At 43.4% G+C, this 17,340-nt stretch overlaps 1 protein-coding gene across 1 annotated transcript in view; it reads right to left on the bottom strand.

The window, feature by feature from the left end:
- Positions 1-12,908, bottom strand: part of FBN1 (fibrillin 1) — a 250,589-nt gene extending 237,681 nt beyond the window's left edge. The window contains exons 1-2 of the mRNA XM_061180331.1: positions 12,751-12,908; positions 11,777-12,121 (exon numbers count right to left, since the gene is read on the bottom strand). Of these exons, the coding sequence (XP_061036314.1) occupies positions 11,777-11,940 (164 nt within the window). The 5' untranslated portion in view covers positions 11,941-12,121; positions 12,751-12,908. The remainder of the gene's footprint in view (positions 1-11,776; positions 12,122-12,750) is intronic.
- Between the last annotated feature and the right edge of the window lie 4,432 nt (positions 12,909-17,340).

The raw sequence follows: 17,340 nt of genomic DNA, 5'->3' as shown, positions 1-17,340 counted from the left end.
ACTTTAGATAAATGCATCAGGCCCTGTACTAGGAACTTGAAATGTATTATCTCATTAAATCTTGGGACAACTCAGAAAGGTGAGTATTATAATCTCATTTTACAAGTGAGGAAACTGAGGCTCAGACAGGTCAAGGCACTTGTCTGAGATTCCTTCCTAGTAGGTGGTGGAGCCAGGATTTGACCCCAGGCATGTCTGTATCCACACTTCCAAGCCTCCCTGAAAACACAGCCAATGGTTATTAGTGTTCACTGAAAATGACTCCTTGGTCCTTTCAAATATAATCCCACAAGCAATACCACTCTACCCAGCTACCCACAACCAGGCTCAAATAGGAAACAGTGTGAGGTAATTATAACGTATACCCCAGCCACTAGCTCTGGGTTTTTATGACTGAACTGCCAAACCACTCCTAGCCAACTCTTCAGGAAATGTGCAGACACTTTCTCAGATTCCAGCTAAAACATCAACTATGTGGCCCTGGGCGATACAGAGCTCACAGGGTGGTAATGGGATATAAAATTTGCGAACTTGAGGTCAGTGGCCTAAACTCTGGGGTGTGAAGCAGCAGCAGTCCATGAAAGACTAAAAACTAGGTGCCGACTTGAAGGTTGCATATCAAGTCCTTCCCTGAAAGGCACTTGTTCACATCAGCTCAGACATTAACCCCATCAGTAAAGGGAGAGAAAGAGAGTCCACATGTACTTCTGCCTAGAATCACTGGAAGAAGATAATAATATCAACAGGCTTGAGACAGGGTGTTCATTTCTGAGAATTCAGCATTAGGTCCAATTCAAACATAGCTGATGCTCAATAAATAGTTGTCACTTGGAGTAGGCAAGTGTTGTACAAAATTGGTGGGATAGATGATACAGAAGACAAGAATTTAAGATTTTTTTCCTTCACTGGCATGCTTCTTGCTTGGAATCTAAATGTATAAATTAGTAGTGTAGATAGCTGAGTCAGCAAGTTATAAGATAAGAGTCTGAGCTTACAGACCTAGAACTGCCATGGTTCATCCTAGGACATCTGACGCTTTAATTGCTAATTATTAGTGTGAGTGTGGGGAGGGGGGGAGTTACCCATAAGACTCCCAGAGAAGACTCCCACTTCTCTTTCTCCCATGCCCTCCCTACAACCCTCACTAGCAATCACCTCCCTTAAAAAGCCCCATCCCACTCAACCCCACCTAATCTGGAGGCTTCCACTGACAGCAAGGTAGAACTGTGGAGCTAGAACTCCAGTGCGCAGCCTGCCATCAGGGTTGCCCACTGAGAGACTGATCGCACTGCCTAAGGCCCAATAAACAAGAACAAGAAAAATGTTCATGTCCACATGATGTAGGAAGTTTGCTTATTTGCAGCACAGTTGAGGACTTGCAGATATCAGTCACCCTTTCTAGGGTAAGGAGACAAATAGGAGGCATAATCTCCGACCCAATGACACACTTCTACTTAAATCCGCCTTTGCCACCGTGTGGCTCAGCTTCCACACCTATGAAGTCGAGGAGAAAATAAGAAGCCTGAGCACTTTCTAACGAACTTTCTCTGGGTCTCAGTTTCAGCATCTATAAATTTCTAAAGTCTGTGCCACTCCAACCATTTTGTAATATTTTGGTAAAGATGGATGGCCTGACTATGGAGGAAGATCGGAGTCATGACAAAACAACATCTACAAATAAGAAGAGTCTTTAAAAGTTACTCACCAAAGGCACCAACCTATTAGGGTCTGATTACACGATCTCATAAATTAGCACCAAATGGGAAGGGGAAATGGCAGGCAAAAAACCATTATCCATGAGGAGAGGGGATGCACCCAACAACATGGCACCATATACACAGTTCATAATAAATGATGGATTAACCTGCTTTTCCATTATATTCCTCTAAATGTTTTTACAGGAATCTTTTCTGACCTCCAAGCATCTTTCTTTCATGTCCCGCCTCTCCTCCATAAGCCCTCGGTCTCCTGAAGAGCCTGGTACCAACGTGGCCAGGACTGAGGTGGTTGTCATCAGTATCTGTCAGACACCAGCATCTTCTCCGTCCAGCCCAGGTCCACTGGCTGATGGGACTCCACTCCAGAACTTTCTCCAAACTCTCTCCTCCTGCCTCCCTCAATCTTTCTGCTTCCTCCCCTCACAAAAACCTTACCTCTGGTTTTCTTTTTGAACACCCCAAGACCCCCAAGTAAAAATGAATATTTTATTTAGAATTTCTTTTTCTTAATGTTTAACCCTTATTTGATATTCTTATTATCCCTATTTTATTTATTTGTAGCTCAGCTTAGGAAGTTAAAGAAGAAGAAGAAAAAGAAGATGAGACGACAGTGATGAAAAAGAAAAAGAAAAAGGAGGAGAAAATGGCAACGAGAAAGAAGGAGAAAAAGAGGAAGAGGACGAAGGAAAAGGAGAAGAAACAGAAAAACAAAACAAAAAAAACCAAAAGCCTGTCTCTGGAATACATCTCTTTATTAATAGAGGTTTTACTACACTTCAGTTCAAAACCACGAACTTAACAGCAGACATAATGCGTCCATAGAGCCGACATAAATCTTGCCTCCCAACACCAACATCATAGAATGGTTGTACTATATTTGGACTTAGATGTGTTTGGATACTTATATTTGAATGTAAGTATGACTGATGGTCTAGGAATTCACAACCCTTCAAAACACTGAACCAAATCACTTGTCTAACGGCACAGTTCCCCCGCTCTGAGCCTGCTTGCCGTCTGGAATACATCTTTGGCTGGGAATGGTGGAGATAGCGAATTTTCCTCTCTCCCTTCCGCTCTGAGGAGGCTGAATAAATAGACTCAGTGATAACTTCAACAAAAAAAAAGCCACTTGAGAAAGTGGTAAGTCACAAGAACTTAAAACTAGGATTTGATATCATAGAGCTCTGGATCTACAATCCAAACGACTGTATTCCTAACCCAATTTTATTCTATTAACAATGTGGCTACTCCATTTACACAAAAAATAATCTAGTTCAGCTCACTACAATACCAATTCTATTGACAATTGCACATCTATCTTTATTTACTAATTATAATCTCTGATTCCCGAAAAAAAATGTTTCTGAGGTATATTATACCAACAGATATATAGAAATGGGGCTATTAATAGAAATTGAAAGTAAAATCCCACGTAGAAGGAATGTAAAACATATCAGATACCTAAATTAATAAAATTAAGTGACTGTGCATTAAATTTGTCCCTGAGTTTCTTAGAGGCTAAAGGAAATGGGCGGAAAGTTAGGAGTTTTATAATTCTTTTATTTGGAAAAACAAAATTTGCCAGTTTTTTAGGAACTATGATTTTATTCCTGGGGTTTGTGAGTTCTTTAAATGCAAACTAAGAACAATGCCCTTAACATGAATCTAAAGGATCACAGAGATACATTATTCATGTAGCGTTTTGCATTCTGAGGTTGCAGTAAGCAAAATACAATGAAGCATCTTCAATGGGAAACTAAGTCAATCAGACTCGATCAAGTTAGAATTGAAACATCTGATTATCCTTCTCAAAAACCCGCTGCCTCACTGTGGCAGCTAATCTCCAAAGAGGTTGCCCCAAATTCCTCCCCTCCCTGCAGACATAGGCTGTGCCTCACCTCCATCAAGAGGCAGAGCTTATTAGTCCATGCCCTTGAACCTGAGCAAGGTCTGTGACTTGCATGGAATTTCAGACTAGGCTGTCTGAAGAAAGTCTGGTAGCTTCCACTTTTGTTTTCTTGGTATCCTGAGCTGCCTTGTAAAAAGTCTGGCTATGCTGCTGGATGGTCCACATGGAAAGGGAGACAATCTGAGACTCTGTGCAGGAGAACCAAGAAACCCAGCCAACCCTGATAACATCTGAACCCACTTAAGCCCTTCCAGCCAGCTCTTAGCCATTCAACTCAGTCTGTGGACAACATATGGGGTTAAAACATGTGACCAAAGATCAAGAGGCTATTGTTCAAGATCCAGCCCCAACTGACACTTACCCTGAACAAGGCCTGGTAGCTGCACCTGGGGCTCAGTTTCCCCATTGGCAAGAAGACACTCAGTGGCCCCATCCCCAGGGGCAGGCCTAGGCAGGAGATCACATAGGAGATAGCTTTAAAACCTGTAAGGCCCCCAGCAGAGCCAGACAAGTGGCTCTCTGCTTCCTTTCGTCCCTTCCTCTGTCCATCCATTTGGACCAACCACACCAAAGTAAACAGGGCCACAGGTGCCAGTCCATGATCACAGAACCAGAAACACACGTGGAGAAGTCATCTTACTCATTCTAGACCCAACAGACATTCTGGGAAGCAGAGGCAAGATTCCCCACTGTGTCCTGTCCAAATTCCTGCCCTCCCGAATCATAAGAAATAATAAAATTATTGCTGCTTTAAGCCACTACATTTGGGGTAATTTGTTACATAGCAATAAGATAACCAAAACACTCACAAACAAAAACAGCTTGTTTCCTTGTAGTAGAGGGACTAGGAATGACTTTGTCTCTCTTTAGTTTCTCATTAATGATGCTATAATGTTCTTACATATAATAAGTTTCAAAGTATATGGACGTGGGAGCACGCTAGGTGCCTCCTCGCCTTTGCCTCTCACAACCAAGTGGTCAAGTACTGCTCATGCTGCCACTCGAGCCTCCTCTTCACCCCCTCCACTGCTGTTGCTCTGGCCATCACCCACTTTCACCATGACTTGACTCCTATATTAGCCTCCCAAATCTCCCTGCCTCTAGTCTCCCTACTCGCTAAACCATATACCTTTGACACTTTGGCCAAAGTGGCAGAGATCGGATCGTGTTCCCATCTTAGAATCCTTTACTAGCTCACCATCCTCAGCTTTCACAACAATCAGATAGTAGCATCACGTGTCCTTTAGTCCCTCTCCCACCCCAATCTATGGACAGACACACACGGTTGCATGCTGCACACCTTCAGGGGGCACTACTTGCATAGGCTACACTATGAACCGTGCCCCCCGAAGCCATGCAGTGCAAACCCTGCCCATCATACTCAATGTCCCTCAATCCCAAACACCTTATATCCTTTTTGTTTCATGCCTTTTTCACTCAAATTTTTCCTTATTTCTCTCCTATACTTCCTCCAAGCTCTAATATATATATAATTTACCTTACCCAGTCAATCAATCAAATTGGTCAGACATTCAAAAATTGTCTACTGAATTCTTACCATGTGCCCAGTTCCTAGGTATACCTAGTGATAAAACAAACAAAAACTGAGCCTTCAAGAAGTTCTCAGTAATACTAGTCACTTATTTATCACATAGACCAGAGATTAGCAAACCTTTTCTGTAAAGGGCCAAGCAGCAAATAATTCAGTTTTGCGGTGCCCTACTGTCTGTCACAACTACTCTCACTCTGCCACTATGTGTGAAAGCAGACATAGATAAAGCGTAAACAAATGGGCATGGCTTTGTTTCAATACAATTTTATTTACAAAACAGGCAGTCTGGTCCACGGTTTGCTGACCCCTGACAGACTTTCACTGTGAAGTCTTTTCTGAAAAATCCCGTTCCCACAATGATGCGTCCCTAGTCATAGAACTGCATCTGCCTTCGATAAACATTGAGTCTTTCTCCACAGCAACGGCAGAAGATTCTGGTGAAATGAAGGTATCAAGAATGTGGAAGAAAGAAAGTTACCACATATAGGATTTATTGTAATTGAGAATCATTAACATATATTGGTTAAGAGCACTCACTAGGAAGCCAGATTCCCCAACTCTATCTCTTACTAGTTTATGTCCCTGGAGGAATAACTAAAATTACTGAAAAACTGCATCCCTCAGCTTCCTCATCTGTTAAATGGGCAAGTAGGTAGAATCTTCCTCATAAAGGAGCTGTGTATTAAATGAATAATATATGTACAGTGCAATAGTGAGTGATATACCAGAGCTTGCTATTCTTTCCCATAGGATACAACCAAGGTGAAAAATGACACAGAAAGAATTAAATAGCTCATCATATTGATGAAAACTTAAGACACATACCAGTTTCCCCTGGAAAGAGAAACATCTCTTGCAACTCTATTCTGAAAGAAGTTCCGCATGTGGAACATGAGAGGAAGAGAGTCTGAATGACATAATGAGGAATGTCTCCAGCTCAGAACCATGGGCAATGCAGACGGAGGGTGCCTGTGATGGTTACCTACCACACTCAATAAAAGTTCAAGGTATAATACTAAAATACACGTGCTATCCAAAGACCCCACAGCTCAGACATTCTATAAGTCCTTCTGTGTTTTATTAGTGTCTTTGCAGAAATATCAAAGTTTCTTGTTTGACAAAATATTATATTACTATGTTATTAACTATACCTGGGATTTGTGAACTAGCATGAAGGAATATTAGGAATTTTAAGTGGAATTTTACCAAAGTCTTAGTACTGCGTTTTTGTCCAGAGGAATGAAAACCAAAACCATAACTAAAATTAATGGAGAAAGAAAATTTAATATTAAGAATTTGTCTTTAAAACTTAACCTTTGCGTACCTCAGCTCTCACAGCTGTAAAGGGAAGGTAATAAAAGGACTCACCCTATAGAGATGTTATGAGCATAGAATGAGCTATAATATGTAAAACACTGAGAGGAGTGCCTGGTACCTAAATGCCATCCAATCGTCACCTACCACTGCTACAAATGTTATTATTATTTATTTTTTACTTACTCCTAGATCCCATGCCCTTTCATACCTTTCTGCTGCCTCCTGATTTTTGTAATGCATCTGATTCTCCTACCAAATATTAAGCCTCTCCAGGCTGTGGGTGCTATGTCTCTGGCATTCCACAAAGCTAAATTCAAGACAGCATTCAATCAAGGCTTCTTGAATTAATGAATTCTTTGAATCCCAGCTTCGACAAGTTAGTGTTAAAATGCTTATGACAGGATTCTTGCTTTTGATGATTTTACAATCTAATGGGAAAATCAAGCTTAACAAACTTGAAATATTAAACTCTCATATGCCTGCCATATAACTCAGGCCTGATATGTTACTGATTTCAGCTTTCTTTAAAAATTTCATGGAACAAAATTCTAAGTTTCTAGAATAGGCCTATTTGTTGGGTTAGTTTCTAGACACAAAGAAATTGTTAATACAGTTTTTTTCTCTTTCAAGAAAACGTTTTTTAAATCTTATTTTCACCTTGAAAATTAAGGCTGAAATTCAGAAATTGGTTAGGCTTATTGTTTGGTTTATTGCAGGAAAAAGCAAACAAATTATGTGTGAGTATCCTAATAATTTGTTCAGCATTTGGCTTGATTAGAGTCAGTAGCATAATACTATAATCTTTTAAAGTACCTGCTATACAAGAAGACAGAGGAATGTTTCACTATTTTTTAAAAAATTCCAAATAAGCTTGTAGGGATGTCTGTACTGCCATTTCCATCATCCCTAACCTCATTTCACTATAACTTGATGTATCAATATGTTTAAATTAATTTGTGATACCAACAACTTATGCATTTTTGTAAATAATCTCTATGTCTTAAATGTTACAAAATAAATCCCATAAATAAATATTTTGTCTCCATCTTCTTGTTTAAAATGTGGAATTGCTGAAACCTTTTATTTAAGAATATCTTTTTTTAATGGTGTTGCAATATTTTAGCTTAATCTATTCAGTAAATGAAATGACAAACCATACCAGTGCAGGAGTTTTTCCCCATATTTAATTATTAGCCCATCTGACTTTGGGTGAAGTCTTAAAGTCTTCTTTATAAAGTAAAATGGACTTTATGAAGTCTACAGAACTTTTTCTGTGTGCCCTGCTAAAGTTCTTTATTTTAATAACAGACGTCTGTGTAATTAATCCCTCTGAGTTTGTCATCACATAATCTATCCTGTGTATGAACTGTTCCATGTGTATTTCTGGTAACAAGACCCCTGGAAAAAAATAAACAAATAAACAAAGACCAAAAGGAATCATGCACAAGGGGACAAATTGTGTGAAATACAACCAGTCTCATACACTTATAAGCCAGGCAATAAGCATAGAAGTTCTCAGTCCATCTTATCAGAGATTTGGGCAAAGGAGGTTTCACTCTAAAGAATTTTTCCCTTTGATGGGAAACTGTAATATTTCCTTATTTGGGAGCTAAAGCAATAAGGCAAACATAAATAAATGGTGCATAAGTACTGCTATTCAAGTAGAGTTATGTGTTTTTTTTAAATTAGATTGTCTCCCACACTTTTTGCCTAATCACAGAAGTTAAGAATTTAGCTGAGAAAAATTCTTCTGAACTAAAATTCAAACAATAAAGCTAGGATTTTATTATTTCTCATAAAGTCATCTCACACATGTTAAGCAGTGCCCAGGCAAACAAAAACTACTATACATTTATTACTTGAAAACGTTTTTGAAACTTGCAAAACTCTCATTTCAAAATACAGAGAAATGCAATTTTTTCAGAGTGACTGGGGACCACACTCATTCCATTAAAAAAAGGATTTCCTGTAAAAACAGAAATTGGCGATTTACTCTAAGAAAACACAGCGAAAGCTGGGAAGAAACTTGAGGATGCTTAAGTTTCCACTGTGGAACAACGTCTGCTGCCCAGTGAGAAGGGAAAAAAAAAAGAACACCTGCAACAGGATGGGAGGAGAGAAAGACAGGCTAGGACTACACACCCAAAGAGGGAAAAACCACGCAGATCCCTAGTCTGGGACGCAAAGGAACTGACAGGAAAAGAATACATATCCCAAGAAGAAGAATACCCAGGCAAATTCTGTGGTCACCTGTCACATCAGAGAAAGAGAAGAAGGCAGTAATTTGTAGGAGAGCCCAGACCAACGCACGGAAGACACTGATGAGTTTAAAGCACCTTTTACCTAGAGAAGATATTAGTGAGGTGCTGAAAGTTGCTGCCACCAACTGGGCATCAGGCGGACTTAGGGGTTACAAATCACTTTCACTTCATAAACTGTGCATCAAAATGGTAAACAGGTTTTACTGTAGTCAGAGAGGTTAGTTCTGAAGCTGGTAATATTTTAACTAGCAAAAGTAGAAGTTTTAAGCAATAACTGGAAAAATGGAACACACAACTGCTCTTCCTGATGATGTATACAGCACGGTGTGGTTAAAAGACTTATTCATGTGAGACTGTAATAGCAATAAGCAGAGAGAATACATCTTAAAGGCTATTCAAATTTAAGATCAAAATTGGCATTTGTTTAAAACTTATGGGTAAACCTTTGATCCAGCAATTCTATTTTCCTTTATTAACTTATACTACATATAAATATTCACATGTACACAAACATGCAAGTAGAAGAATGTTGGTAACAGCAAAAAATTTAATATAGTCTAAAGAGCCATCATTAGGGAAATGTTCCAGCCACATTATGGGATTCTATACGCCAAGAGAATGCACGAAGTAGATCCCTATGAGTTGATAGATGGATGCACTAAAGATATATAAAAGTAAGCAAGGTTCGAACAGTATGTATGGTATATTCCATGCATTAAAAAGGATACACACACATATCTATCTGTGTGTGTATATATATACATATATATTATATATATATATATATATTTGGATATGTTTTATACTATTTCTAGAAAAATACATAAGACAATGGTGTCTGAGAGGTATTTACAATTAAATATTTTTAATTGTATATCCTTTTAAATTTTTATTTTTTACCCCAAGTATATGTATATAATACATATATTATATACATATAACATTTTAGATAACATAAGAACTATAAAAATAAAAACCTTTATATTATAAAGGTTCATTATTATAGCATATTAATATATATTGTTATACTATAAAGGTTAATTATAATTATTTGTTAAACTTTTCATATGTATGCAAAATCTCATAGATAACATGAGATTAGGAACACTCATAATTACTGATCTATTAATACCATGTTTTGGGGAAGGCTTTATGAAGAGTTTGCAATAAGGTAACGTCCACGTTAGTGACCAAATACTATAACACAGAGAAGTGTTTCTTTATAATCTTAAAAAAATGTAAAACCCAGAAGAACTAAGAGCTGGTGTGAGTAAAAGCATGGACAGCCTGTTAAGCAACAAAGTAAGGCTTAGTTTCTGTTTTCACGTTGAGTTATGGCCTCCCGAGGAAACACGCTGGTTGGTGATAGCACATAGAGACGAGACAAATGTCTGGCTAGGCCTAATGTCTCCCTGCAGACCTTCATCCACAGAATTAAACCCCTACTTCCTCTCTCTCTATGGGAGCAATGCCATCGAGTTTAGCTATTAAGATAATATATATGGCAGAAATATATTTTTTGAAGGAAGAATGCTAGGCTAAATCAGGTCCTTTTGAGAACGGGTGAAAATCAGTTTCAGTCCATCTACTGAACTGGCCATGGGCCGTGCACACAGGGCAAGACATGTCTGCTGCCTGATCAGTATCAGGCTTAACATGATAAGCAAATTTCCTTTCCAGCACTGTTGGAATCCGTGATTTATTTTCCACAAAGGCCAAGATGGAACTAAGTTAATCATAACTATTTCCTAGGGTCAGAAAATCATGCATATTTCACCACGGCCTAAGTGCTTGGCTCTGACAATCATGTTGTCCCAGATCTAGAGCAGGACTCAAAAACTGGTCCGTTCAGTTTACTGTACTTTTTCCTTCCCATACTTGGGCCATACAAACACAAATTTCACTACATATATAGAATAAAAACAGCCCATAACAAAAAAGAATACGTGAAATGTCCAGCCAAATATCCAAGTGGATACCATCACTTGGTCACTCAGGGTCATATAATCAAACTACACAACTACTCAAAAAAGAGCAGCAATGAGAATCGTAAGAACTTAATAGAAACCTCTGTGTATTTACTGTCTAGGTTCATTACAGGATCCTCCAAGGAGACAAAATGGGTCATTTATAATCCATCCTGCTGCTTCTCTGGAGGCTTGAATTTAAACACTCTCAGAAAGAGATACTTCCCTTTCAATTTGAACAATTTTAGGGGATGGGTACTCCCACCCTTCTTCAATTCAGGGAACTGGCCATCCTTATAGAGTCAACCTGCCTGATTTAAATATTTTCTGCTGAAACATTTTCTGTAATAGGGGCATGAGAAGCTGGTGAAATGCTCAGTTGCATCTGAGTAACACACACGACAGGTTAAAAACACTCCTTCAAGGCCAGCCACAGCAGCATTACTGCCCGGATGAAATAAAGAGCTTCTAACAACCGCAAAACAACTTCTCAGAAACACTTGCCCTGCTCTGCTTCCAGTGTAGACATCTGAAAACTGAGTCCCTAATTTTAACAAGTATAACTTAGAGGAGAACCAACCGTTAACTATGTGTCTTCTCTGACTGTCTGTCCCTGAAACCCCTTTCTTTCCTTGCTCCCTTACAAACAGAGCATCTACAAAGATGCCCACGAGGCAAGTACTTTCCCTAAACACAACCGGAATTGGTATGAAGGGAAAGGTTGGGCTGCCCCTCTTCCCAGTCGCAGCTCCTCCCCTTCTTCCTCAAAGAACCCTTCTCGCCTCCCAAAATGAGCCTCGACAATGGCCCAAGATTCCTTTTAGCCATGACCTCTCCTCTGGGGCAGAAATCCTTAAAGCGTACAGGCAAGGTGGTTTAGCCACAAACGCGGCGAGAACTGGATAACCCTTGCATCTCTAAGGTGCCCCCAGGAGGTCTTGTCAAGGATCCTTCTACTGTCCAGAATCGACCCTGTCAGTTCCTCTGGATCTTGATACTCGGGAGAAGAGGGAGGGGACACCCACACCCAAGAAGCTGGCCCGTTCCATTACCCTTTAAGCGCGTCGTGTCCTCCGCCGCCTCTTCTCTTGGCCCGGCTGGCTCTGGTTTCCTTCACGTTCCCAGCCTCCAAATTGGCGTCCGCCCCATGGCTCGTGTAGGAAGCTAAGAGCACGGTAAATCCCAGGGCGACCTCCAGCAGCCCCCCTCGCCGCATGATGTCGAGCGGCCGCCGGCTCCCGCCGCCTCTCGCCGCGCCCCGGGCTCGGTCCGGGGCCGCCGCTGCGCCCTGGAGCGCGCCGCGCCGCCGGGGTCCCGCTCTCCCGCCGCCCGTCCCCCGGGCCGGGCTCCTCCCGCCTTCTCCAGGCGCTGCTCCCACTTCAGGCGGCCCCTGCCAGCTGCAACAGACAAATCGCCGAAGCGGGGGAGACATTTAGGGCTTCGGGATGCTGAAGCCTCGGGGTCCCCATTCCCGAGCCCAACCCGCGCGCCGCCTGCGCGTGGCGCAGTTACTTTGGGTAAGTGAAGACCGTTTGGTCCACAGCTGGCTGAAAAGCCCAGGCCCCCGGCGGCAGCGGCTCCAGCCAGCCCCTCGGCCTCCCGGGCGCCGCCTGAAAAAAGCGCCGCAAAGTACCCATGTCCCGAGCAGTTCTAAACCCTGGGGCAAGCTCGCTGGGTTTATTTTTTACTAGCACAAATTGCGCACGATGCGCGCTCTGACGCCCCAGCTCCCCAGCCTGTCCTCTCCGCCAAGCCGCGGGGCTGGAAGCCCGCCGCGCCGTCCCCGGCCGGCTCCGGGCACTGCCACCGCCCCCCGAGCATCTGACGCCGAGCCCGGCACCGGGAGCCCCGGGCCAGGAAGCTGTCAGGCAGGGGAGGGCCAGCGCCAGCTCTGGACGTTCCGGGACAGCCCCTCACCCCAGTCCCTGTCCCTGCCCTCAGCGCGGCGCAAACGCAAAAGCCGCCGTGGCTGAAGCTCCAGCCCCGGTGGCCGCCCGACCCCTGTCGGGACCCCGGCTGCACCCACTGGAGAAGTGGCGGCTCCGGGTCCCGAGGCGGCGGCAGCTGTTCCTTGGTCCTGGCCGCTGCAGCCGCTGCCCCGCTCTGCCCGCAGCTGTCCCAGCTGTGGCCGCCTGTCCGCCTGCGGCACCCACAGTCTCTGCCGCGGCTCCCGCGGCCCCCTCCTTTCCCCACCTCTTCAAGTATCGTCTGCGCAGCGGTTTCTCGCGAGAGAAATACTTTTTTAAAAAAAAGAAAGAAAAAGAAAATGACACCCCCTCCTACATCCCCCTCATCACCACCCCACCCCTCGGCCCCATCCATCCTCCCTTTCCACTCCCCTTTGCCAGCCACCGCCTCGGCGCGGAGGCCTCCCTCGCTCGCAGGATTAGCGCAGTGGGAGGAGGCAGAGGTGATCGGGTCCTGCCCGGCCTGGGATTTCGCGTTTTGGGGTGAGGAGTTGAGGGAATGGGAAGAAGTCGAGTAGCGGTTTCACCCGCTCTGCGGCTGGGAGATCTAGACCCGAGATTAGCCTCCCCCGCGATCTGGGAAGCCCTGCGGGCGCGGAAGGCTGTGCCACCTGTACCTAGAACGCGTGTTGGAGACGGCGGCTCTGAGGCCCCAGCGGCCCCGGCGAGAGAGGAGACGCGTCCCGTTTGCCCGCGTCTCCCCGGCGCCGCCTCACTGCGTCTCTCGGGCTGGGCACAGAGCGGAGGCCGGAGGCCCGGAGGCCGGGGCAGGGCGCCGCGGGGGCGCGGCGGCGGCCGGGGCTGATGTGCGAGCGGGGGAGGGGGCTCCGCCGCTGCCACCGGCGTCGAGAGCCCACTCGAGGCGCGGTTCTGGGTCTTGGTTCAAGTCACCCAGGCTGAACCCAAGATGCTCCAAGAGTCTGAGTGGGATAACGACCCAGAGGCCTGTGAATGTTGGAACCTGGGATTTGGGATGGAGGCATTGAAGGGGCGGTCCTTTTCCCCAGCCCACAGCTAAGATTGGGCTTCTCCTGGACGAACCTAGACCCTATTTCACCTCCCCAAACATTCATATTCTCTCTCTCTCCCTCTCTCCCTCTCTCTACCTCTCTCTCTCCCTCTCTCCCTCTCTCCCTCTCTCTCTCTCTCTCACACACACACACACACACACACACACACACACAAGGCTGCCTCTCCAGGACAAGCAGGGCACAGTGACTTTAAAGAATATAGTATTTATGGTATCCTTATATAGCTAAGGCCCCGTGTTGCCTGCACCCTATAATGGTGTAGGAGGGCAGGAAATCACACTCTGGGCCCTAGGCACTGGTACTGGAGACCCCCAGAAAATCCCCGTGGAGTACCCACCAGCTGTCAAGCCAGAAATAAGAGCGCAGCACAAACAAACAGGAATCCTGTTGAAAGGGGTTTTCCTTATTTGCGATTATTTGCGCCCAGACAATAGGGTATAGGGACCTGGGCAAGTTATTTAACTTCTTTCCACTTGCAAGACGGGAATAGTAATGTTGACCACACAGGGTTGCAATGGTGATGATGACCCTGCTGAACTGTTATGACACCATGATCTCGAAGATAAAAACAGTGAAACTGTCAAAAATATGAGCCCATTTAAAATCACAGCCCTATAAGTATGTGGGCTAGTTTGAGTCCTCACCTGCAAAAATTCTCTTACCAGATTCATGAATTGGAGCCTTGATCACACACCCATGGTTGAGTAAAGGCGAGCCTTTGTTCAAGAGGCATTTACTGAACACAAACTGTGTCCCAGTTGGTGTGTGGTTGAACCAAGCTCCTGGGTGAGCAAGGCAGAAACGTTTCTCCCCTCACATAGTAGTCTACAGGGAAAGGCAGACTCGAGACAAACGATGACTCAAATTTTAAATGCCAAGAAGGAGAAGTCCTGGTTGTTTGCTTGGAGGATATATAACGGAGTACTTGACCTAGGTTGTGGCTGACCAGGGAAGGCTTTCCTGAGGAAGTGATGTTTAACTTAAATCCAAACACGTGACTAGACTTTATTTAGGGCAGTGGTTCTCAACCCGGGCTATACAGTAGAATGACCTGGGAACTTGAAAAAAAAAATCTGACACCAGGACTCAACCCCTGGAGGTTCTGATTTAAATAGTCTCGAGTGGAGCCTTGACACAGGCATTTTTAAAAGCTCCCCAGGTAGGGAGAGGTAAGGGTGGTGTTCAGACTGGGAAAAGAATCTGGGCAGAGGGGCCATGGCTCAGGAGAAGCAGGGCTTCGTTGGAGATCCACAAAAGCCTTGTCCTCCCCACCAGTTTTCTGGATTGTGCTGCACCCTCTGGGGAATCCGGAAACTGCTTGCTTTCTCTACACTCCAGCAGCATGTGAGACACTCTGTACTCTCTCTTAGAGTCCTCCCTCAGTGACGTGTTGGACAGCAGCAGCTGAACATAGGGCTTTTCTAAGGCTTTTGCCCACGAAGCAAAGAGTGAACGCTGGTGCCCTGCAAGTCCCCCCTTCCAGCATTTCTGAACATTTTTATTACCTCCTAACCTAACCCTAAACTGCCTTCCAGGGTTTCACCTCTAAAGGAGATTTAGATTAAATGCTTGCTTCAGGTCTTGGCCCTTTTTTTTCCTCCTTTTTTCTCCTTGGCCCCTTCCTCGAGTAGAGGAGAGACTTTCTAGTTCCTCTTCATATTGGGTGGGAGTCCTAGGCCATATATTCCCCTCTTTAGGCAATAAGTCTCATGATTTAGCTATAGTGTTGGAGCGAGAAGGGGGAGAAAACATAACTACTGAAAGAGATTTCTTTCAAATATGTAAGAAATACACCCATTATCTAGGCAATCGACATATTAGAGCAATGTGCTACCAGTACCAAAATTCAGTAGCAAATAAAGAAAATTATGTATTTGCAATAAGATTTTCTTGATGCCAGATGATTCAGGAGCCACCTCTCTTTAAACTTATCATACTCTTTGCAAAATAAGTCCATGGGGCTAGAATTCCCTTATTTCTCCTCTTCATTTCAAAAAACTCCACCCATCCTAAGAGAATCTGCTCAGATCCCTCCTTGTTCATGAGAACTTTTTGCTCATGATATCTCTCTCTTGTTCAAACTTCATTGTACTTATTAGCTGAATCATTCATTAATAATTTATTAATTGTAATACATAATTGTAGTATGCTTACTATGTGCCAAGCATTATGTTGGGCACTGATAATTGGCATATTTATTATATTGTTGTGCTAAACTATTTTTTTAATCACTGTACTTATTCTTCCTAGATGGATTATGGATCCTTAAGGCCAAGGTCACATTCCTTATTCAAGGAAATGTGTACAGTGTCCTAAAAACTGTTTCAAAAGATAACTAGTTTGTTGGCTGTTGTTTTATCAGTTGGAATCTTCTGATATTTTAGCTTCAAGACCATTCTCATCACTTTATATCCCCTGAATAAATACATGTGTCAGCAGGGTTCTCTATCTACCAGCAAGAAAACTAACTCTAGACAATTTAAGCAAAAAAACTGCTTTAAGTATTATCAGATTATAAGAGGGCTCATTGATCCTGACGTTGGAATTATATGGGGACTAGTGCAGGCAGGTCTGGGTAGAGGTAGCAGAAACAAATGGAGACCTTCTGCAGGGTGATACTATTTGGTGAATTGATTCCAATCATTGAGTCCTTCTGCCACCCCACTCAGGGTTCAGATTCAAAGGCTAGGGTCCAACTGGCCTAGCTAGCATAAGGAAGCTGCCCCCAGACCTGGCCAGAGACTGATGGAGCATCCTGATGGATGGTCCCAATAAGAATGCGTGTCATGGGAAAGGGGTTACTCTATGAAGAATGACTGAAATACTATTACCAAAAACCGGGAGCATGTATGTTTGTCAGACACACACACACACACACACACACACACACACACACACAAAATGTCCAGGTGTTCCCTATACCATCTCAAGAACTTTTGAGGATATTTATAATTTATTGAGATAAACCGTTTCCAAGAGCATAAGAAGCATACTCTAAAATCAGATACTAAGACATTCACTACAGACTAAAACATTTCTTTATGAAATGAGTTAACTTGACTCTCGTGTAGTCCTAATTCCCTCCATTGATCCATTGATGGTGGTAAATAGATCATTTATAATACAACCAGCTATATCATCAAAAACTAGCTTTTGACTGAGTGTTGTAGAATTTTGCAGTTACAAAAGTATAATGCATGTATGATGCTACCAAAAACCATACATACGTATAGCAGAAAAACAATACCCTCACATAGATAATCTCATTTAATCCTCACCAGCACTTTATAGGAGGTTGAAAAATAAGGCCACAATATTTCTTGTCATCTTTCATCAAGAACTGGAGTTTATTTCCCAACCCTTTGAATCTGAGCTGGTCTTGTGGCTTCCTGTGACCAATAGAAATATGGTGGAAGTGACATTGTGTGACTTCCAAGGCTAGGCCTTAAGAGACCTTGCAGCTTCCTCCTTCACCCTCTTAGATGCTGCCCTGAAATGGCCATGGCTTGGAGAAGTTCAGGATGAAAAAGTATGCCCCAGCTAATCTGAGACCCTCACCAAGCCACGAACTAAATGCAGCCACATGTGTGATCCTAGCAGATCAGCAGAAAAATTGCC

This window comes from Eubalaena glacialis, chromosome 2, assembly GCF_028564815.1.
Source record: "Eubalaena glacialis isolate mEubGla1 chromosome 2, mEubGla1.1.hap2.+ XY, whole genome shotgun sequence".
Classification (NCBI taxonomy): Eukaryota; Metazoa; Chordata; class Mammalia; order Artiodactyla; family Balaenidae; genus Eubalaena; species Eubalaena glacialis.
Note: the sequence above shows the minus strand (reverse complement) of the source record. Positions and strands in the feature narration are given on the sequence as shown.